The sequence below is a fragment of the Theropithecus gelada genome, chromosome 1, assembly GCF_003255815.1.
Source record: "Theropithecus gelada isolate Dixy chromosome 1, Tgel_1.0, whole genome shotgun sequence".
Taxonomy (NCBI): Eukaryota; Metazoa; Chordata; class Mammalia; order Primates; family Cercopithecidae; genus Theropithecus; species Theropithecus gelada.
In genome coordinates this window covers 4,732,996-4,759,218 of record NC_037668.1, presented here as the reverse complement: position 1 = coordinate 4,759,218, position 26,223 = coordinate 4,732,996, and the positions used below count along the sequence as shown (strand labels likewise).

The 26,223-nt window shown below is 43.5% G+C and overlaps 2 protein-coding genes across 8 annotated transcripts in view; one reads left to right on the top strand and one right to left on the bottom strand.

Annotated features, from left to right (window-relative positions):
* Positions 1-13,814, top strand: part of ST7L (suppression of tumorigenicity 7 like) — a 97,932-nt gene extending 84,118 nt beyond the window's left edge. For 3 of the 5 annotated variants that reach the window (XM_025370050.1, XM_025371595.1, XM_025373506.1), the window contains one exon: positions 11,251-13,814. In XM_025370050.1, the coding sequence (XP_025225835.1) occupies positions 11,251-11,349 (99 nt within the window). In that variant the 3' untranslated portion in view covers positions 11,350-13,814. The remainder of the gene's footprint in view (positions 1-11,250) is intronic. The other 2 variants (XM_025369241.1, XM_025372169.1) reach the window with 1 other exon arrangement.
* Positions 13,815-16,046: 2,232 nt separating this feature from the next.
* The window catches only part of WNT2B (Wnt family member 2B), a 63,400-nt gene continuing 53,223 nt past the window's right edge, over positions 16,047-26,223 (bottom strand). For all 3 annotated transcript variants that reach the window (XM_025374713.1, XM_025374802.1, XM_025374280.1), the window contains 4 exons: positions 22,586-22,806; positions 21,263-21,540; positions 20,288-20,552; positions 16,047-17,057 (listed from right to left, as the gene is read on the bottom strand). In XM_025374713.1, coding sequence (XP_025230498.1) covers positions 16,828-17,057; positions 20,288-20,552; positions 21,263-21,540; positions 22,586-22,712 — 900 coding nt within the window. In that variant the 5' untranslated portion in view covers positions 22,713-22,806 and the 3' untranslated portion in view covers positions 16,047-16,827. The remainder of the gene's footprint in view (positions 17,058-20,287; positions 20,553-21,262; positions 21,541-22,585; positions 22,807-26,223) is intronic.

Here is a 26,223-nt window from a genome sequence, read left to right as displayed (position 1 = left end):
GCCGGGTGAGGTGGCAGGCGCCTGTAGTCCCAGCTACTCGGGAGGCTGAGGCAGGAGAATGGCGTGAACCCGGGAGGAGAAGCTTGCAGTGAGCCGAGATCACACCACTGCACTCCAGCCTGGGCAACAGAGCGAGACTGTGTCTCAGAAAAATAAAATAAAATAAAATACAAAAAAAATTAGCTGGGCCTGGTGGCGCTTGCCTGTAATCCCAGCTACTTTGGAGGCTGAGGCAGGAGAATTGCTTGAACCTGGGAGGCAGAGGTTGCAGTGAGCCAAGATCGTATCACTGTGCTCCATTCTGGGTAACAGAGCGAGACTCCATCTCAAAAAAAAAGAAAAGTCCCTAGTTTGGTTTTAACTAAACAGGATAATCTTTGCAGTTTTGGCAAAAAAGGGTGTTACAGGTAAAGGTAGGAATCAGAGATTCGCAAATAAATTATCTGTTTTAGTACAGCAAAACTTTGGTTGAAGTCTGTTTTACTGAACGCATATTGTAGCTGTGCTGCAGTGGGAATGGGCTTTGTTTCCACATACTTCTACTAATCTTTATGTGGGAAAATGTGGTTGGACATGCCAATGATGAATTTCTGAGCAACTCATAATTGGCTGGCTCCACTGTAACTAGGGCCTTACAATCTGCTTGATTAATTCTTTAAGGACTACATTAGCCAAGTTGCATGATTTCCAAAGATATAGAAGGTCAGATGTTACACTAACAAAGAACCTCTCTACAGAATGTCTCACTGGGGTTTCTTCAGCCCCTTCTCAAAAATAATTAAAATTTTTCTTCCCAAATTACATTTTTAAAAGAATAAGCAGATAAAAATGCCAAGTGGCTTTCACTGAAAAGTGAACAAAACTTTTGGGAAGATTTGTCCACTATTCTTACCATTTTTTTCAGGGAAAAGAAAGATTGATCTTCAGAACCGGGGGAGTTAATAAACAATTATAACTAGATATTAATGTATACCAATTGAAAAATATATGATTTTTTTAAAGGTTCTGAGTTTTCCGTTATTATAACCTGTGACATGATAGTTGTATACTTCTTTATTAAATACCTAGGGCCACATTCAGAAATTAAATTAATGATTAAAATAAATTTCTTCACTTTGTTTGAAAGTGGATTATTTTCAAAGCTATGAGACTTTTTTAGTTCAAAAGAACTGATAGTTTTAAAAACATTTTGAAATATAACTAAACTTATATTTCTGTAAAATATTCTATAACCATGCTATTTCCACAGTTATAAATCTGAGTTGTTTCCCAGAGATAATACAGATAATAAAATAAATCTATTGTGTGACAGGTCAAAATTTTTAAATGTTTACATATTTGTTCCATTGTTGGTGCCTCTAAACTCTTTATTTGGGCAGTCTGGCATATTCAATTTTAATTTTCTTTACTAACTGGGATTTTGGATCAAGAGAAAACATGTTCTCTACCTCCTAGAAGGGTATTTCTCATGTTTCATCCTTGTTTTTCTCCTTCAAAAAGAACCAAACTAAGAAATTTGTGAAATCGCTGGTATTGTTATTCATCCAGACTTTCTAAGCACTGAACTCTTCTAAGAGAGAAAGAAAGAAAATAATAAAAGTTAGGACAATGTACTTTCTTTTTTTTTTTTTTTTTTTTTTTTTTTTTTTTTTTTAGGACAGGGTCTCACTCTCTCACCCAGGCAGGAGTGCAGTATGCCATCTCGGCTCACTGCAACCTAGGCTCAAGTGATCCTCCCATCTCAGCCTCCCAAGTAGCTGGAACTACAGGTGTGTGCCTCCATGCTAGGCCCATTTTTAAAATTTTTTTATAGAGATGGGGTCTCACTTTGTTGCCCAGGCTGGTCTCCAACTCCAGAGCTCAAGCAATCTGTCCACATCAGCCTACCAAAATGCTGGGATTACAGGTTTGAGCCACCGTGCCCAGCCATGTCAATGTACTTTTTATTTTATGATGATGATGATTATTATTATTATTGAGACAGGGTCTGCCTCTGTTGCCCAGGATGGAGTGTAGTGGCACGATCTGGGCTCACTGCAATCTCCACTTTCCTGGCTCAAACCATATGCCCACCTCAGCCTCCCAGGTAGTTGGGACTACAATATGTACCACCATGCCTGACTAATTTTTGTATTTTTGGTAGAGACAGGATTTCACCATGTTGCCCAGGCTAGTCTCCAACTCCTGAACTCAAGTGATCCACCCACCTGGGCCTCCCAAAGTGCTGGGATTACAGGTGTGAGCCACTGTGCCCGGCTGACAATATACTTTTTAACGCATGTGTATATCCTTTCCCCACAGTTGAATTCAGTTTTAAAGTTTGTAGAAAGCATCCTTTTGTTCCCATTAACATGTGTCAAGTATGAGGTTCACATATGTTTAATCATCTTTCTCCCCCTCAAAGTGAAAATCTCATTGCTAAAGTTTAGGACATCTTGTCACTAACTGCTACTGATATATTTATTGCTTAATCATTAGCACTTGGGACACGTGGAGTGCTTAGCAGCTTTTAGAAGAGCTGTGCTTAGATATTGATATAAATCACTCATTTGAAACCCATTCTCCTAGTGATATTATAATTCACAATAGGAAACACCGATCTTTGTTTTAGAAAACATCTCTGTCTTGCAGACCCAGCATAGTCCTCTAAATAGGGAGAATCATGGCGTACAGAAGAAAATTATAATATCGAAGAATAGTTTTTGGCTTTTTTCTTGGTGGAGTTTGGCTCCCTTCCCCTACCAATCAAATGAACTGAATTAGTAAGACTACATAATATATTACAATTCTAAACCAAGAGTAACTCAGACTTCAGTTATTTATTTATTTTTTTAAAGAGATTATACTTATATTCTCATTTATTCTTACTGGAGCCATTGGAACATAGACTTACTGAAACCATGGGAACATTATAGATGTAAAGTTTGAGTCATCAAAGTTAAGTGATGTGCCTAAAATTACACAATTGATAAGATAGCTTATTACTTTTAGTCATGATACATACTTTTGATTTCAATAATATATCACTTCACAGCTCTTCACAGTTTAAGTCTGTTTGATGAACTCCAATGCTTTAAAGAATGAAAGCTGTGCATGGTGGCTGACACCTGTAATCCCAGCAGTTTGGGAGACTGATGTGGGAGGATTGCTTGAACCCAGGAGTTCGAGACCAGCCTGAGCAACACAGCAAGAGCTCTTAAAAATGAAAAGTAAAAATAAAAACAAATTAGCCAGGCATGATGGTGCACCCCTGTAGTTTCAGCTACTTGGAAGGTTTATTCAGGAGAATCGTCTGAGCCCAGGAGTTGGAGGTTACGGTAAGCCATGATAGCAACACCATATTCCAGCCTGGGACACAGAGCAAGACCTTGTCTTAAATAAATAGGTACCTACATACATATATACATTAATTAATTACTTAAAAATAAAGAACACGGCCGGTGGTTCACGCCTGTAATCCCAGCATGTTGGGAGGCCGAGGCAAGCGGATCATGAGTTAAGAGATCGAGACCATCCTGGCCAACATGGTGAAACCCCATCTCTACTAAAAATACAAAAATTAGCTGGGCGTGGTGGCACACGCCTGTAGTCCCAGCTACTCGGGAGGCTGAGGCAGGAGAATCGCTTGAACCCGGGAGGTGGAGGTTGCCGTGAGCCAAGATCACGCCACTGCACTCCAGCCTGGCCACAGAGCAAGACTCCATCTCAAAAAATAAAATAAAATAAAGAACACACATATGCTTTTCTTTCAAACTGGTTCATTCCAATGTCATTCCTCTTACTAGTTAGCTACTTAAGAAAGAATGCCGCTTGGTCATTTACATTGCATACTCACGTTACTGCATAAAGGACTTCAGCCTCTCTAAGTGCTTAAAATGTATGATAATACTAAAGAAACAGTAAGCCCTGGTTTGTAATGATTCAGAGGGAATTTGATCTTAAGTTACTTTTTTAAAGTTTTAATGTGAAGTATAAATGTATACCTTATGTTTCAATATCAGTCTTCTTTCAAAATCAAAAGGCAAGTTTGTGAAGGATTATAGGGGAAAGATAAACTGAACATAATAAACTTTTGGTCTAAAATACCATAACCTATAAGTTTTTTCGCTAAAGTAGGAATTTTGGGTAGCCCAGGTACTTCTAGTAATTGTATCAATAGGTAGGAAACTTGGGTGTGTTCCTTAATGCTCATGAGGCCTCAATAAAATATTGGGTTTTAATTGGGTGTTCTATCTGAATTTGATGAAATCATAAAATTATCTTTGTTCTGTAATAACATTAAGATTGTCTTAGGTCCTTCTTGACAGTAGCCAGCTTCAAGGAGAGAAATTATTTGGGATTCGATAATACTCAACAAAATTAAGAGTAGGATATTCAGAGAATGCAGAGCACATAATCACCTTCTGACCTCACTCTGTAATTTCAAGCGTTCTTGAAATAAAACGTGTATGTACTGTTCAAAGTGTAGAAAAGGGCTGTGCTTCCTTTAGGCACCCTTGCAGATTACCAATGTGACATAGAGAGAAAGATGCAGCTTAGGGGACAATTGGAGAAAGGAGCACATTCTCACACTCTTTGTTAGGAACATGCCAGCTCTTGTCTTCATTTATTCAATATGCTGGAGTCCCAGCTTCTTTCTGAAGCCAGAGTTCATGCTTTTACTCTCAGGTAGCAGCAGCTTTACAATTAAATTTTAATCCGACAGTGTTGTTAGACTCCTATCAAGAGTACAGCCACAGCTGTTCTTGGCAGGCAAATACATTGCTGGTTTTCCTTCAGTCACAGTGAGATAGAAAAATGTTCTCTGTCTAGGGTGTGGACGAAAGCACTTTACTAATCTTATGCATAATTCATCCTTGGTTGCTGGGGCAAAGTTGAAACTTTGCCCTCTGATAAAATTCAGCTGGATGTTTTTTATTTATTAGACTCTGATCCCTTTAGGGGTTTAACCCTTATTGGGAGGCCAGGGATTCTAATTCGGCTAAGCCCTAGCTGTGAAGACTTTTCTAATTTGCCCTTGGTGAATTTTAGCTCTTGTAATACCACCTTTAAAACACAAAAACTGCAGTAGAACATGCAGTTCAGAGAGTCCTGGATACCCTGAAAAGAGTCTTCTTTGAATGTTGGCTTATTGAATGGAAGGACTCCAATAGGGCCTGTCTTGATTTGTTTTCAAAGTTTAGATTTTTAAAGAGCCTCAGCATTTTAAAACATGGTTTTCATTGTTCTGTAACATGCTAAAATATGGTAATGATTGTTTTATAACATATAACAGGTCTTTGCGTTTCAAATTCATTGGGTACCTATGAAGTAAAAAATATAATCCCTGTTCATAAGTAACTCATAGTCTAGTGGTAGGGGGTTTGAGATGGGCATGAAGATGTGTTAGTATAAGGTAGAAGCTGTTGCCACAATAGATTAGTTCATTCTTGAATATTCATTTATTTGAGTGGAAGGGACTGGTGAGTTATTTTCACATGCCTCCCATAAGATATAGTGACCCAAAAGGTCAATCTAGACTAATAGAGTATGCTTCGTTTCAGAAGAATTTATTTGGTTAGGTCAAGCAAGAACATATAGAAAGAGATATCTTTATTCTTTTTCAAATATGTGATGTGGAGTACTTTCATCTTTATACCCAGCAGCTGGAATTCATCTTTTTGTAAGCAGCGGTATTTATTATAATGTTTATAAAATAGAATTTATCAAAAACTGGAGAGCTCCACAATTCAAAATTTAAGAAATGTCTCACCTCAGATTCACAGAGTAATTGCCATAATGTCTTATGGCATTATGAGTGTATGAGTGTATGAGTATAAAGCTCTACACTCATACATTTTATATTCCTCTTTTATATCCTCTCATTCCTAATAATGACAGATTAATAAGAACTATTAGCCATCCTGGTTTTCAATATGAAACAATGTGATTTCACGTGAAGCAGAATAGAATAGTAAGAGTTAGGACCAAAATTACTTAGTTCTTTGGGCATGTGAGAGAATAGGAAAGAGCTACCCCGAATTTTCCAGAGCTCACTTGATAATGTCAAGAGCTGCAGCTGGCAGTCACTGATTCTGAAAATAGGCACACATCATGTTACTTAAAAAATTAAATAAAAGGATATTGGGATAAGGCACTAAAATAAGGTTCTTTTTGCCCTTTTTTTCTTTTTTTTTTGTGAGACGGAGTTTCGCTGGAGTGCAGTGGCACGATCTCAGCTCACTGCAAGCTCCGCCTCCCGGGTTCACGCCATTCTCCGGCCTCAGCCTCCCGTGTAGCTGGGACTACAGGCGCCTGTCACCTCGCCCGGCTAGTTTTTTGTATTTCTTACTAGAGACGGGGTTTCACCGTGTTAGCCAGGATGGTCTCAATCTCCTGATCTCGTGATCCCCCCGTCTCGGCCTCCCAAAGTGCTAGGATTACAGGCTTGAGCCACCGCGCCCGGCCTTTGCCCTTTCTTTATAGCTGGGTTTTGCTGATCAATTCTGCATTTTTGACAATTCTCCCTCTTTACAGGGAGAACCACCAGTATTATTTTCTCTTTAAGTAACTGAAAAAATATTTCTTATGTTTATTGAGCTGTCTCATTACAGTAACAGACTAGCTGGATCACTGGGGATATGACTTTGGGATATATGTTTTAAAATAGGCACAGAGGCTGAGTGCAGTGGCTGACGCCTGTAATCTCAATACTTTGGGAGGCCTAGGTGGGTGGATCATCTGAGGTCAGGAGTTTGAGACCAGCCTGGCCAACATGGTGAAACCCTGTCTCTACTAAACATACAAAAATTAGCCTGGTGTGGTGGCAGGTACCTGTAATCCCAGCTACTCAGGAGGCTGAGGCAGGAGAATTGCTTGAACCCGGGAGGCGAAGTCTGCAGTGATTCGAGATCATGCCACTGCACTCCAGCCCTAGTGACAGAGCAAGACTCCATCTCAAAAAATAAACAGGCACAGAACCTCTCCTTCAATTTATACAAATTAGGCATGTAATCAGTAAATATGGTAAAATGATGAAAGTATACACAGTAGAAGAGCAGGCCCAAGGCTAAATTCTAAACTACTCATGTAAACATTATAATAATACTAGAGAGTTGTAGAGTATACTGATTTAACTCAGTGTTGCAGTAGAAGAAAGGAAGAAAAATTATTTGAACAACTTGGAGGCAGAAAACTGGGGATCCAGCTTTGGAATTTACTTTATTGGTGACTGTTACTTCTCTAGCTTGTCACTCACTTCTCTGAGCTTGTCACACCTACTGGAATAAGTAGAAATTATTATTCTTTGCCTAGGTTAACAAAATATATATCTCCAGATAGTAAGTTAGTTGCATGTTGGCATCTTCTAATTCAGAGGTCTAATATGTAGCATATTGGTAAGGAGGCACATTCATATTTCTGGGTGGTAGGGAGCCCACTTTCATCCATTCATCTGCATTCCTGTTCAAACTAGCAAGTGTGTCTGCTAACATTAGGTTGCCAGAAAAAAGATGTGAGTAAACCCCAGTTCCACTGAGCTCCTATGAAGGTACCACCTACTACCATAGGAGTTGGTTGAAGATAATGAGCATAGTTACCTTTTTTTTTTTTTTTTTTTTTTTGAACTTTTATCTTTCAGATGGCATTGAGAGTAACCATCTGTTTTTTTTGGCCTCAAGTTCCATATTGAATTTTTTAAAATTGCATTTTGAGCAATAACATTTCCCTGGTTTGCTTAACCAGTTATACAAGTTGAGACTTCTGTCTCTATGCCTATTTTATAATAGCTTCTCTGGGAGAAGAGATGAAAAATAAGCCAGTTAGATATTTTATGAGTATTGAAATCCTTTCCATTCAGAAATGTAAATAAAACAACCAGCATGAGCAATCAGCTTATGTCAGATTCCATGGGTTTATGTTACATAGGGAAATTATAGTGCAACCTGAAACATGCTTCTTAATGAATTCATAGTGCTGTCACAGTTGAATGTAAACCCTTGAGCTTTTGTGAAGGGTTTCAGAAATCACCCTTTATAAACTACCTAGGGGAGGGAAGAGAACTAAGATGATACTAACAAATGCTATCACTGTTTTGTGGCTGCCTCCCTTCCAGCACCAAATTTTGCCAGTTAAGTAAAGCAGAAACCTAGAATATGGCACACATTTTGGCTTATTCAATGTGCACACACACACTCAGTGCCACACTGGGTCAGACCCACAGTTCAATACTCTGTTTCTGAAAGTGGCACCAGGGAACTGCTTTGGAAGAACAAGATTGCCCTTATGGTTTTTGTCCTCAGAAGTTAGGGAAATTTGGTTAAGAAGTATGACAAAAGCCCCATAAGTAGCCATTTTTACCTGTAGCAAATACGGGAAGCTAGACACCTAACTAGAGATCATGAAGTTAGAATTTGTCTCCTCCTTTGGCTGCTACTTCAGCACCCGGTAGTAAATTAGAATAAAGTTCGTCATTTATTAGTGAGTTGGTTTTGCAGTCTCTAAAGCTCTTTTGCAGCTCTTCTATTCACTATGGCCTCAGATACGATAAATCTGCTAGCTGCAAAAATTCAATATACCAAGTAGAATATATAGGACCAGTCAAGTTTTAAGTTTGGGAGTGAGGAAAAGCAGCATGTATTTTCTATTTTAAATTATTTTCTTTTCACATTCTAATTTCTTAAGGGTTTGGCTTGATTTATGCCAGGTTCTGGGCCTGTAAGCCTACATTAATGCATCACAGTACTGGATAGGATATTTGATATCTCTTACTTAGCCCAGAATCTCAAATGATAAGGAGCTGTAGTTAATGATATGTAGCATTTTGTTGAACTTTACAGTGTAGTTCTCATTTAGTCCCCGTGTCTGTAACAAATGGACTCATCCTTGTGCTTTTCCATAGGTGCCCTGATGTTTACTGACATAAATCAAGATACTATGTGGCTCTATAGGGGATGCTGAACCATTTGACAGTCTAGATGCACACAGTCACCTCACATTATTTAAGCGCTGATCTCAGCATTCTAATTTCTCGGTATTCCCCAGTGTATATAATGTGTACTTGCTTGAAATTCCTTATATATTGCTTGTACATTCCTGCTTCTAAGTTTCAGCACATACCAGTTTCTTTGATTTAGAATGCCTTCTTCTGACTGCCTTCAATCAGTTCATAAAACACATAAAGCTATCTTTTAAAAATTCAACTCAAAAGTCACCTCCTGTGGAATGCCATCTCTGATTAATCTCATTAACCTAATTCCTTTATTCTCAGACTTCTGCTTCCTAGTCCATTAAACTGTTTCATTTTCTTGTAATTGTTGCTTCTGTATATTGTCACCCAATAAGCATAATTATTCTAGGAATGATCATCTTCCTCCAGCCTCTTGTGTCTACTTATTACACACAAATATTTTGAAGGCCTATCGATGACCTTTTCAGTTTCCCCAGAGTTCCAGTTCACCTTCCTTACTGTTTCCTTTTACTTCATGGTTACATTCCTAAAGAAGCAGCGCATGTGTTCAGGGTTGGCCTCCACCTCAGCATGTGTGTGGCAGCCTGCTGCATAGATCCCTACAATTGGGAAGGAGTTAACCCTCTAGTTTGACAATCTCTGCATTCTACTTGGACACCTTCAAGAAGTAGATGTGAGACCAGGAGTAGACCTGAAAATGGGAGTAGGTAAATTTCCACAGAAAGCCAAGTTAGCTTTTTCCTTCCTTTATACACAAGACCTATGAAGCTGCTGTCATCAGCAGCTCATTCAACACTCTCCTGCTCTGCCTCTTTTCCAGGAGTCAGGGTTAGTTTAAGAAAAAGCCTCTTGCTAGAAGCCATGACCTCGTACTTTTATCCCCTCCATCTGGTGTGTGGCCTCATGGGGCTGTGCTGCTATGCAGGAGGTGAGCAATGGAATTCTTTAGATGATGACTTCTGAGCCCACATGCAGAGGCAGTTGGGGGTGGGAAGCAGGGAGAACAGTGAGAGCCAAGATCGATGGACCAAAAAGTAAAGTCTGCTTTGGGGAAGTCCTGACTATAGGTAGACTGTTTTCATGAGGTGTTCTTCCCCTAGCTCAAGCAGGGGCCCAGGTCAGGGAGCTGCAGCATCCCAGGTGTATGATTGATGAACATTGTACTTTTCCCTTCTGTCTTAACAGTTGGGGTGCAGGAGTGGGATAGGTAGCCTACGCTGTCTCTAACAGAAAACATTCCAGAATTGAACAGAAGAGTTCCCCTTGCGTACATCATCTTTTGGAGCTGCTCTTACTCACTGTCTTGCGCCTAAACAGAGGTCCAAATTTTGGATGGGAGAACAAAGAGGGGTTGAGAGCAGCAAGTGTTTGATCAAGTGAAAATCTGCTGTCTGCCTCATCTCACAGGGGTTTCTCTGCAGGATTGAGACCCCTTGCCTTGGTGTACACAAGTTGTTTGCATCAGCTTGAGATCCCAGGACCTTTACCAGGCCATGGGTAGGCATCTATCTGGCTTGGCATGGGAGTTTCTTAGGACACTTATTCCCTGATCTTGCTTTCCTAACCCAGGAGTTGACAGCATTTTTAAAAGGAGTGAATATGTAAAAAAAAAAAAAAGGAGTGAAATCTCAAAGAAAATTCTAATACATATTTTTTTTTTTTTTTGAGACGGAGTCTTGCTCTGTCACCCAGGCTGGAGTGCAGTGGCGCGATCTCAGCTCACTGCAAGCTCCACTTCCCGGGTTCACACCATTCTCCTGCCTCAGCCTCCTGAGAAGCTGGGACTACAGGCGCCCGCCACCATGCCCGGCTAATTTTTTTGTATTTTTAATACAGACGGGGTTTCACCATGTTAGCCAGGACGGTCTTGATTTCCTGACCTCGTGATCTGCCCACTCGGCCTCCAGAAGTGCTGGGATTACAAGCGTGAGCTGCCGCTCCCGGCCTCTAACACATACTTTCAAAGCCCAAAGCCTTAATAATTTTCTGTCATGACTGCTTCTACTGTGTCTATACACTTAGCATAATTTCCAAAGGACTAGATAAAACAAAATTTTAATGTTAATCTGAAGGAGAAAAAAGGAGTAGAATTAGGAGCCAGAGTTGTTTAAATGTGGAATACTTTGTATAGTGGTCACATGGTACCGGTGGTAATAGTGGCAGAAATGGCAAAAGAGCCATTGGTTGATAAGGTTCAGGAGGGCCTAGGCTGTTCCTTTGTAAACCGTGCTCAGATATACTCTCCTGGCAGTCCTGGGACTCCTATAAGGCTTGAACATTTTGTATCAATTTCTGTTTTGAAGGTGCTGGGACTTTGGCGCCCCCAACCCTGGGCATCCTCAGGCTTTGAGGAGAATACACAAGATTTGAAGTCAGAAGACCTAGGTTTGAGTTCTGGCTGAGCCACGCACAGTTCATTTGACCTTGGACCAATCACCAAATTCTTCTGAACAGCATCTGTAAAGTGACAGTAACCCCTACCTCACAGGGTTGTTGTGAGGATTACGTATATGCTAAAGCATTCTGTATATGAAAAAGCTTCTTATGAACATTATTGTTATTCCTGGGGAAACCCCACCTTGGAAGCTGTCAAAAAGGACAACTGTAGATGAAGTTGTCTTCCTTTTTTCTTCATTCAGCTTAGCCTTTCTGTTTGGCCAGGGCTGCTTACAGGAGCTGTTAGGGTTGAAGTAAAGTCACCACATTTTGGCTCCTTTGGTCAAAGAGAAAGAACTCTAATGTCCAGCTGCTCCATCCATATACCCATAGAATGGAAGTGAGTAAAGGAAAATTTTAAGCCAGGATAGTTAACAGTTAAGGGGCCGATGGGAGAATGCTTGCCTTGCATTTGCAAATCCAGAATGACTAAAACATCTTAAGTAAATGAGGAATAGCCACAAAGATGCTCAGAGATAATATAAGCCATGAGTGGGAAGTGGGAAAATGAGTTTGTAAACTCCTCTCTTTTCTATCCCTTTACCTTTGAGGTCAGGGACAGGCATACAGCCCACTGGCTATTGCCCTATACCTACCAATCACCCAAAGAAAATAATAGCTTCTGAGAAAGCTCAATTCACTGTAGCAACTGTGATATATTTACCCTAATAAAGCCACCACTTGGTCTTTTCCAATGCTTCTCTCTTACGGAGGTCATCCCTGGAATCCAAAGCTATCCAGTTTTCTAACCCAGTTAAGAGTTTAAAACAACCACAGGTCATAAGCAGTAGGCTTGGCAGTTATACCTTATGCAGTCATAGGAGACTGTCCCATCATTCTCAGCACATAGGGTGCACATCTCACTGTCTCCAGCATGAACCAGCCTTGTGAATGTGTACAGTCTCAGCCACTCTGGTGATAATTCTTCACCACTGATCTCTCCTCGCCATGCCCTTTCTGCATCCTTCCCCCAAACACCCACCAGCGGAGTTCTGGTCCCCAAACCAAAGAGTTGCCTGCAGGTTGGTAATGTAACTTTGTAGATATTCCTTGATTACAGCTAGACCCTATTGGTATCCTTTTTGAATTACGGGATCGAAATCTAATTGCTTTTTTTTTTTAATTGTTGGGGAGAGGAGGATGAGCAGAACTCCTATGCAGCCTGTGAGAAGTTCTGTATGTGTCTATATATGTACACGTGTGTGTGTGTGTAACCTCATGGTTGTGCTCAGGCTGACAGGGAGGGCAAAGAGTGAAAAGGAACCATCTCTTTCTTGTTTTCCAACATTGCTTCAAAGATGCCCAACCCCCGTAGTAGCAGGCAGTTCCCAAGTGGAGGGTCGGGGCAGAGGCCTCCACCAAGGCCATCAATAACCAGGTGTGAGCTACAGGTCTCTGTGTAATGTGAAGCTTTCCCGTATTTCATTTCTGCACCCAGGGGGCGGCTCTGCAGGATTGCTTACGGAGAGCTCTGTGTCTGGCACCTCTCTCCGCAAGGCCCAGGCGCCCAAGGTCCCACCGACCTGCCCAGGAATGCATCACATTGTTCTCTGGTGCTGTAATTTGGCTGCAGGAGCTAGGCTGAATGCCTCCCAGGGATGAGAAACATACTCTCCCTGGCGTCCTCCCTTCGCCCCAGCTAGCTTGAGCTTCTGCCCTATGACCACTGAGTGCATTTAAATAAAAACCTCAGAAAGACTGAGGAAAAAAAATCCTAATTATCTCTCTTATATTAAGCCATGTAGAGACTCGTGCCCTGAGTGGGTCTGAGAATTTGGCAAAGACTTAGTGGTTGGTGTTCTTGATAAGGGAAGTGAGAGAAAGGAGAAGAAATTACTCCCTGCAACAGGGAGGAATAGAAATGAAGCAGTGAGTGTTCAGAAGTTAGATCTACAAGAAGTTTTGCAGACAGACCCTCAGGGCCAGGCAATGTTTGTTTTTGTTTTTGTTTTTTAATCTGAAGCCCTTGATTTTATTTTTACAGCATCACTCTAAGGAAGAGTGTGGATTACTGCTATTATTCAGGGCTGGCAATAATAAAAGTTAGCTTTTATCTGCAGGGCTAGGTTAAGGCTGGCATTCTTACTTTTACATAAAAAAACTGGCTACAGGCTGTGCAGCTGAGGTACTTCAGTCATGTGCCTTCTCTAAAGGATTCTTAGATCCTTAAAATATATAGTATCTTTTAAGTTTGTATCTAAATAGCACTTACTGTAATGTATTATACCTAAACGTTTATTAAAAGTTAGAAGAAATGAGTACCAACAGGAAGGAATGGAAGAGAGGAGACGGGCTAAGACATTGCTGATCTGAGCGACAGACCTCTATCAAATAGAGGGCTGGGAAAAGTGGTGATTAGAAGCAGAGTGAGGGAACTAAATGGAGCCCTGACTGCACCAAATAAAGTTCTCATTTTGCTGCTTGTTCCAAATAAATTAGTGTCTGTTTGTGTAATGCAGACTAAATGCCAGTTGTCTAAAGCCAATCAGAATGCAGAAGCAAGCTAAGAACTAGGAGGAGAAATTAATTGCTTGGCCATCATTCCTTTTTGGGCCACATAACCTCTGTAGTGGGGCTCAAATGGACACCATTTCTCTCACTTATCCACTTCGCTTTTCAAACTTCTCACTCTCTGGACAGCTTGCTCTTTTCTTAACCATTTATAGGAAATTGCAAAACTTGCATCTTTATGAGCTAGAATCTGGAGCCCAAGGAAAAGCACAGAGTAGCATGAGATGCCAGAAGAGGCCCATTTCCTTCCACAGGAATGAGAACCAAAAACCAAAAAATAGATAATAGGGCATAGGTAGATTTAAGTCATGTTGACTTCCCATGGAAGGCCTATGCCATTGTTTATGTGGTAACCTGCATGTTCTTGTGAGAACAGGGGCTGGTTAGGACCTGAGTCTTTCCCCAGCAGCTTGGCATATAATATAAGGCAGCCTCCTTTGGTAAATTCATTCAGCCCTATTGTTGAGTTCAGACTAACCATGACCCCCTTACCTCTCCACTACCCCAAAGCTTTCCTCAAGATGTCAGCTCTTCTCTTCCCCTCCCATTTCCCCCTCCTTAATCCTACTATTGGCTCATCAGTTATCCAGTTGACTCCACTCTGAAGGAAGACATTCTCTTGGCCTGACTCACTCAGGCCCATTTCTCCACAGGCATCCCCTTACCGCAGACCACAAGGGCCCTAACTAGCTCATGTTTTGTGTTAATGGATGTGAAACCGGAGCAAATCCCCTCACCAAAAGAAAAACCACCCTAAACTCTCCCACACAGGTCTCAGCAGGTTACACAAATATTAGTCCTATCATCCAAATAAATCTGCCCCTGTGGCCCAGAGCCATGGCTCCCCCAGCCTCCTGCTGCCTGTGCAGAGTAAAGCTGCTTCAAAAACATATGAAGACCCCAAGGGATGTTGGAGAGGAACTTGGGAAAGACAGGGGCCTATATCCAGAATTCTTTATGCAGGCCCCTTAATCTACAGACTTTTATTAATACTTTATAGTCCTAAAGAAGGACTGTTCCTAGAGAAGTCATGATGGGCTAGACCAGCCAGGAGCTTTGGTGAAGAGGATCTGTGGGCTGGAGTTTGGGGCATAATTAAAACTCAGTATCTGACAGCTGGGCACAGTGGCTTGCGCTTATATGCTCAGCACTTTGGAAGGCTGCAGTGGGAGGATTGCTTGAGACCAAGAATTCAAGACCAGCCTAGGCAACATAGCTCCATCTCTGATAACTGTGTTTAAACTAGCTGGGCATGATGGCTTGTCCCTGTAGTCCCAGCTAATGGGGAGGCTGAGGTGAGAGGATTGCTTGAGTTTGGGAATTTGAGGCTGCAGTGAGCCATGATCATGCTAGTGCACTCCAGCCTGGGCAACAAAGCAAAACCCTACTTCTAAAAGAAAAAAAAAAAGAAATAAATAAATAAAAAGAAAAAAAAGAACAGGTACGTATCCTCATTTTACAGACGAGAAAATAGAAGCTCAGAAAATTTAGCTACCTTGCTCAAAATATCAAAAGCAAGTGGCACAGCTGTGATTTTTAACCCAGGTCTGTCATAACTGCAAATTTCTATACCACTCTGCTGCTTTAAGATATCAACAGGCAAAAGATAACCACTGCTCAAATCACATAAAAATAGGACATCAAGGTTTTGGGGACTTCATGTCCTACCCTCCAGCTTACTAAGCCTGCTATCTCTGGAGATTCCACTCTTGCAAACCTAGTTAGGCAATGGGTAATAGCATAGAAGAAACCCTCCTCTATTTAAGCTGAATGTGGACTGAACAATAATAATCACCAGGACTTGGAGAGTCACTAAATAAAGATTTGTTGAGTAAATGGAGGAAGGCTGCCTTCTGTGTATCATTTTGGCCCCAACCCGTAGCACTCCTTCCCACTGTAGCCACTGACTCCTGCTCCCAGCTTCAAAGGCTAGGATCCTCTCATAAAGAATTACCAAAGCCAGAGATCCCTACCTTCCTAATATGTACTTTTGCCTCATGTGGGCCCTTGAGATCAGACCTGCTTTCCTGCTCTCCCACCATCCATGAGTTGCCTATCTTTTACTCCGTGTTTCCCCAAATCTGGCTAACCTACAGAGTAATGCATGGGAAAAAAAAAAAAAAAAAAACAACAACACAAGGCCTGGCCAGACTTACTATATTACTCTATCCTAGGAGTGTTCTAGGGTGTTCTAATGATCTGTTAAGCATGGGAGCCACTGCATTCCACCTCAGTTTGAACAGGCAGCAAGTAAGCAAAAGAGGCAGTGCTGTCCAATATAGGTTGAGAATGGTAGAGAGAAAAAGACAGAATGAATGTGTGTTTGTATAGTTATGATTCTTTTTCTTCTACAAAACACAGCAGTTTATAAACATATGAGCATGTGAATGGAACCTTGTCCACTATGGCTAACATCTCAGGCTCTCAATAATAGAATGTGGTAGCCTAAGATTTTCTTTTGGGGTACCAGGTAGTTCTGCTCAAACTGACTTCAGAGAACGGGCATGTCATTCATCTTTGTCCCATCTAACTTTGGCCAGGTAGAAACAAAAAGAAGCTCTCCACAGGTACCCTTCCTCTTGCACACCAAGGAAGTATCAGGAAGCTGGTGCAAAGGAAAGAAAAAAGGAGCCTCAACTACATACTTTAGTGCAACTCATTTCACTCTAAAGACCCTCTATCTCTTCTACTCTCCCTTCAAATCTCCAGAGTGGGAAATCAGGGAGCTTGCTCAGTTTCTTATATCCCCTGACAACTCCTTCCCAGGGCTAAGGAACCAGCCAGGACACCATGGTCCCTATGGATTACTCTCTACATCCTTAAACAGAAGCTGTAGCAGCCCAGGGTGGAGGGTGGAGGAAGGTGTGCATGCAAGGATCTTGTGCTTTTGAGTTGAGAGGCTTGAATTGGAGGGATGCGTGAGGTATCTGTGTTCAGGTCTGGTCCAGCCACTCTGCCTTCTTGGGGGCCTTGCAAGTATGGACGTCCACAGTATTTCTGCATTCCTTGCACCGTACAGCACAGCACCAGTGGAATTTGCACTCACACTGGGTAACACGGGTGACTCGAGTTGTGTCATACCCTCGGCCACAGCACATGATTTCACAACCATCTGTTCCTTTTGATGTCTTGCTGCAGACACGGCCTGCAGTGCCTAGGGAACCTGGGTTGGGAAAGAGAGGGAGTGAGAACAAAGTTATCTCTTCAGCTGCCCTGGATACCCTTACCCACATTCTCAGAAGGAAGACATAAAGAATCGCTTTTTTGGGCTGGGCACAGTGGCTCACTCATGCCTGTAATCCCAGCACTTTGGAAGGCTGAGGCAGAAGGAATGCTTGAGTCCAGGAGTTCAAGACCAGCCTGGGAAACATAGCAAGCCCTGCCTCTACAAAAACTTAAAAAATTAGCCAGGTGCCGTGGGCATGAGCCTGTAGTCCCAGCTACTTAGGAGGCTGAGGTGGGAGTAACACTTGAGGCTGGGAGGTCGAGGCTGCAGTGAGCCGAGATTGCACCACTGCACTCTAGCTCAGGTGACAGTGAAACTCTGTCTCCAAAAAAAAAAAAAAAAAAAAAAAAGCATGGGCTCTGACATCATATTGTCTGGATTCAAATCCCAGTTCTGCCACTCTTAGTTGTGTGATTTAGTCAAAATGAAACATTAACTTAGTTTCTCATATGAAAATAAGCACAATAATAGATTGTTAGATATAATCTCTGTTCATCTGAAGAGGTGAACTGATTACCATGACTGGCTGCAGGCATATTCCTAAGTAATATCCCTTGTATTATTATTATTATTATTATCCCTAAGCATTATCCCTTCCCCTTACAGTGGAAACTCTAGGATAGGGATCATGTTTTCCCCATGCATAGGGAATGCTTAGAACCTCATTCTGACTGATTTTAGCAAAAGAGATCCTGCCAACAGATCATAAAATCAATAGACTTTTGGATGAGTTGGGCCCATCATCAGAGCATCTACTCCAACCTTTTCCATGGTTAATAAGGATCCAGAGATAGGAAAGTAACTAGCCTAGGTTCAAAACGGAGAATAGATTAACTGATTTCTACAGCATTAGTCTCCACATGCCACTGGGATAGGGGAGGAAAATGCTAGAACTTCTATGTTTTTTTATCTCATCAATTTAAAATATTGATGTATGTTTTCTAACATACATATTCATATAGGGGAACACAGATATAAATAAATATACATATAATGGAGATATATGCTCAAATTGTTTTAATGATAGGAGTAAAGGATCCAGAATGTCAGGAGACCACTGCTCTGGAATGTGGGCTGACTAGGTCCACTGTGTATGTTAGTCTCCTAACTCCAAGGGCTGGGTCTTAAATCCTCTTGGGCACCAAAAGCCCCTTCTACACTGTGGAGCTGTGCTGTCCAGGGTAGCAGCCACTAGTCACATATGGTCTTTTACATCTAAATTAATGAAAATTAAGTAAACTAAAAAATGTAGCTCCTCAGTCACACTAGCTATATTCCAAGTTCTCAGTAATCACATGTGGCTAGTTGCTACTGTATTGGACAACACAGATAGGAAAACATTTCTATCACCACAGAAACTTCAACTGGACTCTACTGCTTTGGAGGGAATTCCTGGCTCCATATTCTTTCTGGGATGACTTATATTCTTTGAATTCCAGGCCCTGCTTTGGGTTTTAGGAGGCCTAATTTTATGCCTGTGAGAGAAACCAACACACATTTGACTTATCCTCCCTCCTAACTCCAAAGTTCCTTCCCTAAAGGTGTATTTTCAGTATGGCAGGGTAGGCTTACACCTCAGATATTATGGAATTATTTCTAGGTATCCAGAGAGTAACCCTCTGAATTAGACCAACTGGGAGGAAAGTATACTTAGTGGCAGGAAATCACTGAGAAAATCAGGAGGACTCCGACTTTTTTTCTTCTAGCACCCTACAAGGTATACGGACTACTTTCTTCATTAATTGCGTAGAGCCCCTTCCTGTTTCTATGCCCAGTTTTACTCCAAGCCACTTGACTCTTCCAGGAATGACAGTGATGGGTGAAAACAAACAGTACCGAAGATAACTGAGGTTTTTTGGCTCCACTTCACCCAAGTCCTGACTGCTGAGCCTGTAGAAAAGAGCCTGGGAGCCCCATGACAATAACCAGAGGAGAAGAGTTCTGCTGCATTGCATGTTCCTAGTTTAACCTATCTGAACCCGAAATGTGAGCCAGGATGGTAACTTTCATTCCCTTGGGGAAAAACCATATCACCTTCCAGCACCTCCAAGAATCCCACCACAAATACCTCGAACAGACTGAAAAACAACCATTTGCAGCTTTACCTGCCTTTGGTAGGGATCTCTCCTTCGTTTCTTTTTCAGCTCTGTTTCAGAATCTTCAATGGCAGGACACTGGATAAAACCTTTCAAGGACATCTTTCTAGCTTTAATCTCCCTTACAGGGAACTTTTACCCAGCAGATTGGTCTGTTCGCTGTCCCTGGAACAGGTCATGTGCTTTCCCACCTACTACTCTGATAAGAAATTGCCCACTCTTCTCTCAAGCTATCCAGATACTCCCTATGCTTCAAGGAGCAGCTTAAATTCTACAGTTTCTTTTTTTTTCCCTACATTTTCAAATAAACTTTTTTTTTTTTTTTTTTTTTGAGACGGAGTCTCGCTCTGCCGCCCAGGCTGGAGTGCAATGGCCGGATCTCAGCTCACTGCAAGCTCCGCCTCCCGGGTTCACGCCATTCTCCTGCCTCAGCCTCCCGAGTAGCTGGGACTACAGGCGCCCGCCACCGCGCCCGGCTAGTTTTTTGTATTTTTTAGTAGAGACGGGGTTTCACCGTGTTAGCCAGGATGGTCTCGATCTCCTGACCTCGTGATCCGCCCGTCTCGGCCTCCCAAAGTGCTGGGATTACAGGCTTGAGCCACCGCGCCCGGCCTCAAATAAACTTTTATTGATTTCTCCAATCAACTCTCTTTGCATTTGTCTACCCATTATGTCTCATTTCTTTAAGTAGATTGCAAAGAGCCAAAGGGTTAGGGCTGCATCTTATGTTTCTGTGTAGCCCACACATTGCTTAAAACTGAAAACAGGTAACTAAATTAAACATTCCCTGAATAATGCCTACTGTCTCCCAGATGCTGGGATACAAAGGAGTGATGCATGACCTCAGGCCCCAAGGAGCTGAGTGACCTCCTCTCTACTTGGGCAGCACTGGGCCTGGTAGACTGAGGCATAAATCAACAATCTCATGACCAGGTGTTCATGTGGGGAGGAAACTGCCTCCTCCCACAGCACCCCCTTCCCTAACTCCTGAGACTGAACAGACCATGATTAACCAGGGGTGCCTGCACTAAGAACTGGGACTCCATGTCCCTGCCTGCCTTCCTTACTCACCTGCAGCCTTGTCCAAGACACAGTAATCTGGGGAGTTGTCAAAGTAGACAAGATCAGTTCGGGTGGCACGGCGATAGCCTTGGCGGGCTGCAGTGAAGTTGGCACCATCCTGCGTGGCCATCACCTGCACAGCCCCATCATAGCGCCGCCGCAGGTAATCACCTGTGCGGCGGAAATCTGAGAGCGCACGCCAGCAGGTGCGCAGAGTACAGGAACCACTCACGCCATGGCACTTACACTCCAGCTTCAGAAACCGCCGCACAGCCTGGAGGAGGGGGAAGGCAGTTAAGGGAGAGGTAGCTGGTCAGGGCACATTTTAGTCATCTCTAGGGCCAAAAGGATGAGTGCTCTGAGATAGGCTGGACCTGGCCCTGGCTGGCTGATTGAGCTCTTGGTTGTTCTCTCCCACATCAGATCCCACCCATTCTTCCCGATCAAGTTCAAGAAACTCTTTTTCCAGTAAATCTTCCTGGACCAACAGTGCTTTCCTTTTCATGACAGACAGCCCACTGAACTTTAGAGCCACAGGATTCTGTTCACGATAACAGTTTGCTTGCATATCCTCTACTTTTCACGTTTTAGAATGCCAGGTACCATGCCTTCTACTTTAGTAGTATGCCATTTTCCAGCATAGTACTAGGTACATAGAAGGCGTTCAAATAGCAGGGAACTGACTAGAACAACCTCTTATCCTCTCAGTCTTTATGAAAGCAGTTCTTTCCCTTCTTAAAAAGTTACTTCTTTTCTCCACCTTTTCCTACTTTCCACCTGTGTGAAGACTCTTCAGGCACCTGGTTGACCCTAGGCATTCCCAATCTCCCTTGCATTCAGTGCTCCTGTCCCAGGATGTTGGGGCTTTTGGAAGTGACCCAAAAGCCTTCAGCTCTTCCACTTTCACATTTATTTAGTCCATGGTCACACATACTGGTCACCCCCAGCAAATATGAGTGTACTTACACAGACATGAGTACTGACCGTGCGACCACAGCGGTTATTATGTAAGTTCATGAGGGCCCGGGCATCCTTAAGCCTCTTCTCCTTGGCATCCACGAAGGCCTTGGCAAAACGGACACCATAGTGGATGTTGTCACTGCAGCCACCCCAGTCAAAGTCCCCACGCTGGTCATGGTGTCGGCCACGGGTGTAGGGGTCACAGCTGCACACACTCAGTTCACCCTGGCTACAGGCACGAGTAATAGCATGGACTACCCCTGCTGATGAGATGGCATATACAAAAGCTGCTTCTCGGCTACCTAGAGAGAGAATTGTAGAGGTGTGCTTCAGGAAGGAGGCCCATGTCTGTCCCCTTCTTCAGCCCATACAACCTCTGACTCTGAAACCTCTTCCCTCCTTTTCTTTCCCAGAGTCACCCCTACACCCCCTTTATTCAAGGTGCCTTTCATTTCCAAGAGCATTCCCCAGAGTATCTGACCTCTTCCCCTCAGCCTTCACTACTCTCCATCCACTTCTTTGTATATCTGACCTTCTGAGCTGACCTATACTCTTGTTTCCTGCCAAGTTCCCTGTGTCCATCCATTGAAAAGTCTCCTGGTGAATCATCCCCTCCCACTGAGTGCTAGCCCTGGCTCAGCTAAGCCTGCCTTAGTCCACATTCCAGGCCTTTTCAGGCCCACTCTGCTGGACAGTTCCCCCACAATGGAGACCCCAGCCCAGGGGTCAGCCTGTTTAGAGATCCATGCTACCTTCCCTTGCCTGCTTGCTCTCCCTCCCTGCTCTTGGAGACTGATGAATGATCGCCCCTGTATGCCTGACACCTCCAGATTCCCATTTTGTTCCCTTTCTCCTAGTTTACTGTCTAGCTCTATTTATCTTTTTTGCTGAGCTGAGGCCAAGCCACTGACTCTCCAAATATTTACATATCACCTTTCTGTTTATCTCTTGTTCCCATTACTGTAGTGCTGGGAGTGTTGGGGTGATGATAGTGATGGTGGTGTTAAGAACAGAGGGCCTATGGTAGACCTCAGCCTTACAGTACATGGTAGCCTCCCAAGCTGGGGATTGGAGAGGACAAGGAAAATGAGGGAGAAAGATGGAGGTTCTAGGGAATGCTTTACCTTGGTCTTGTCCCAGAGCACTAGGATTTAGAGGAGCCCCTGTCTACAAATCTAAGGTGCTAAGAGTCTGTTCCCAATTATATCCTGGGCTGTGCCCACAATTCTTCCTCTGATTATGAAACAGTGTGTGGGAGAGGAGAGGGGAGATCTTGCCTACCCTTTCCACTCACCACCCCCAGCACAGAAAGGGAAGGAGTTGACACAGAATGGAAGAGGCCCCTACTTCTGAGCATGACACGGCCAAAGACAGTGTGGTCCCGGTCCAGGGTGGTACAGTTCCAGCGGTGGTGGCGGAATTGGTGCTGACACTCTCGGATCCACTCTCGGGCACCCTCGCCCACTGAACGCATGATGTCTGGGTAACGCTGGCACAGCTGCCGCTGCCGGCTCACCAAACCAGGGATATTGTCACAGATCACTCGTGCCCCCAGTGCCCCAATGTACCTGCAAGGCGGAGATGGCCCTGTCAGAACATCCCAGCCCTTTTTCTGCATTGGAAGGGAATAAGGAAGGGGTACGTTTAGCATCCAGATCTTGAAGAGATTCTGTCCCCTCTCCCTAACCCACATTCCATAAAGCTGATGAGTAGAACCATTTCCCACAGTTCTGAAGAAGTATAGTTATATAGTTGCAGAGAGAGTAATTGAGTGGCCTCCCACCATCACCAGTTCCCCAGCCAAAGGCCAAAGTGACACACACTCCCAGAACACAGGCTAGGCATGTGTCACATACACAGAAGCTGTGGGCATGTCACACAAACTCATTGTTTATTTAATAAACATTAAGAGCTTCATGGAAACATAAACTAACAAAATAAGGATCTGAGACAACACTCTTATGCTCCCATTAACAGGGGTGTCCTGCATGGCTGGTCCACGAAGATATGGTTTGACAGCAGGGGAATGGTGACAGGGAGGGGCTCGTGGGAAGAGACATAGTGAGCAATTTGAGTAATGTTTACAGCTCTAGTCAGACCCGTGGAGCTAAAAAAAATCCTCATTCCCAATTGTGAGGTCTGGGGAGGAAGATCCCACCCTCTACTCTCCTCCTCAAACCCTTTATTTCCAGGCCCCAGGACCTTTCTTAACTAATGAACCTTTAAAACCATCTTCCCCAACCTGGATGGAACTGCACAGGCTGTTTGCAGTGGGAAGCCAAAGGCCAAGATAAGTAAGAGGGTGACTCCCCCCACGCTCCAGTCTCCAGTCTGTCCAATATGAACAATTAAAAGAAGGTCAATTCAGATGGGCTACTAAAGAATAGGTGGGTTGCCAGAGTTATTATTGTTTCTCAAGGCAATATTTTCTCTTCACTCAGTTTTAACCCTGGATCCCACCACAAGCCTCAGGAAGAATATTTCAGAGAGAAAACAGGAGTATATCACCCATTTTCCCCAAAAGGCCACCAAATGACATCTGACCCATTAGCCCACTTCCTTCAGCTCAACAGCCCAGCTCCATTCTCATTCTCTTTCTCTCCCTTTAACCCCATAGCACCTTCCTTGATTTGCTGGGAACTTTCTATTCTCCTGTCCAGAACGCATCAAAGGGCTGTCCTCCCTCCCTTTTTTGAACAGGTGGGGGCCATGGAGAGCAATTGCTACTGCAGACAGAAAAGACTTGGTTTGAGCTATGAATGAGCCTGTGGTTTGGGAACGGCCCCAAAATGGGCCTAGAAGTGGGTGAGGAGAAGGGAGGGCAGCTGGTGTGGGGAGGGGAAAAGCTAGACTGCCCTGGGCTCTGTGTCCCCCCCTACCGCCCCCCCGCATTCCCACAGCCAGCCCTCACCCACAGACTGGATCACCACTGGTGACACCAACTCAAACAAACACAAGGAGGGCTGATGCTTGCCTCTTCGGGAACTCAGCAGGGCTGATGGGGCCCATCTGTCCCGGGGAAGGGGTGAGAGGGCTGGCCCTCCCCTAACAAATCCCATGGAATCAGCATCCCCAGCACTGTCCATCAGGGCAACAGCTTCCAGGAACAAACAAAATAAACACCCCAGACAGGGCCAGGCCGGAAAGGGCTGCCTGACGCACAGCCCAGAGTTACACCCACTGCTGTGGTGCTTTGTTTGGAGAATCAAGACCGTTGGAGTTGGAGCTTGTCCCTGTCTCACCACTGTTCAGCTTCCCTAATTCAGCCCAAGTACTGCTCTAGGCAATGGGTGTTTGTTTTTTTTTTTTTTTTCCTACTGGGGCTTGGGTGAGGAGGGTTGGATGGGAATGACAGACCAATAACCCAGCCCTCATGAGACAGTCTGGGGCAGGCCAAACTCGGGCAAAAAGTCCTTCTTGTGGTCTGACTTAAGTCCATTCTGCTGCAGCCCACATAGGTCCTTTTTATTACATCCTCACTGAGTGTGGGAACATCTGTTCAGTATCTAAGATGGGAAGATAATTAAGTGTCTCTATTACCACCCTTACTCCACTATGTAACGGCCTCAAGACGCCACAGAGCAAGGCGCTTGCTTGCTCTCCAGCAGTCAGCCCCTTGTAGTTAGTGTAGGAGGCCTCCAATAAAGCTGAGCCTGAGGCTAACCCCATCTTCCTCTCAGTTCAACACCAGACTGCAAAATGCCTACCATGTGCCAAGCACTGAGCTCAGATGTTAGGGATACAAAGATATTTAAGGCATCTCCCACCTCATGGTCTGGTAGAGTGTTAGATGCCCCGACTCTAGCTTTGTTTTTTCCTTCTGGAAGTTCTTCACTTCCTTCCCAGCTTCCTGCCCCAGAATGCTTCTCTGCACCTGCTTTTGGACAATTCACATCCCTTCATTTGACAAAGTGAAGCATACACTACTCTAGCCCCTTGCTACTCAAAGCGTGGTCCCCAGAACAGCAGTATCTGTATTATCTGGGGATTTGTTAGAAATGCACACACTCAGGCCCCACCCAAGGCCTACCGTATCAGAATCTGCATTTCACCAAGATCCCCACATGGTTTGGATGCACTGCTCCACAAAGGCAGGGCTTTTTGTCAGTTTTGTTCACTTCAGTATCCCCAGTACTGAGAACAGTGCCTGACACATAGTAGGTATGCAATCACTATAATAAACACCTAACTGTTCTGATTTATCCCCAACTCCCTTCTCCCTCTAGTCAGCCATAAACTCCCATTTCCATCACAGCTTTACTTGTCAACAGTTGCCAGCCTATCTGCAGATGTTTTATGTTTGTATATTAAAGACACAAATGGGCCAAGGATCCACTTTTTTTTTCTTTCCTCCTTTCGTGTACAGCCCCTAGTGTACATGGTTCAGCCCACCACATATAGGACTTTGAACAAAGGGATAACACTATTAGCCTCCATGAATCTGCTCTTAATGCATCACTTTCATTTGTGAAATAAGGATGATAATTATAGAACTTATCTCACCGGATTATTTCAGATTGACAAAGATCATGCTCATAAGGTGTTTGGCCATAGTACCTGAAGCTCAGTAAGGGCTTATTAAAAGTAACTGCTGTTGCTAACAGTAATGCTAACAATATGACACCACTTTGTGTTTCTCTCCCTTTGTGAGCTTATGAACACAATCCTGTTCTCGTGATTCCCTACGTCCAACACCCTACAGAATGCAAAATGGAACAGGAAAGCCCATGCCGGACCCCCCTATTTCTTGGTCTGTTTAGGATAGATAGAGGGAGGGCAGTGGTTAGAGAGTAACGGGAAGAATCTCAAGCTATAAGAAAAATCCAACTATTAACTGGTGAAAATGATGGCCTTCTGCTCCAGAGTGGAACATGGACGCACCAGAGTCAACACACATTTCTCTTCCAAGGGTTGTACGAACATCAGTCTTGCTGGTTTTTTCCTAAGAGAAAAGCTTGGGGGCTTAGCCTGCCTTTAGAAGGTAG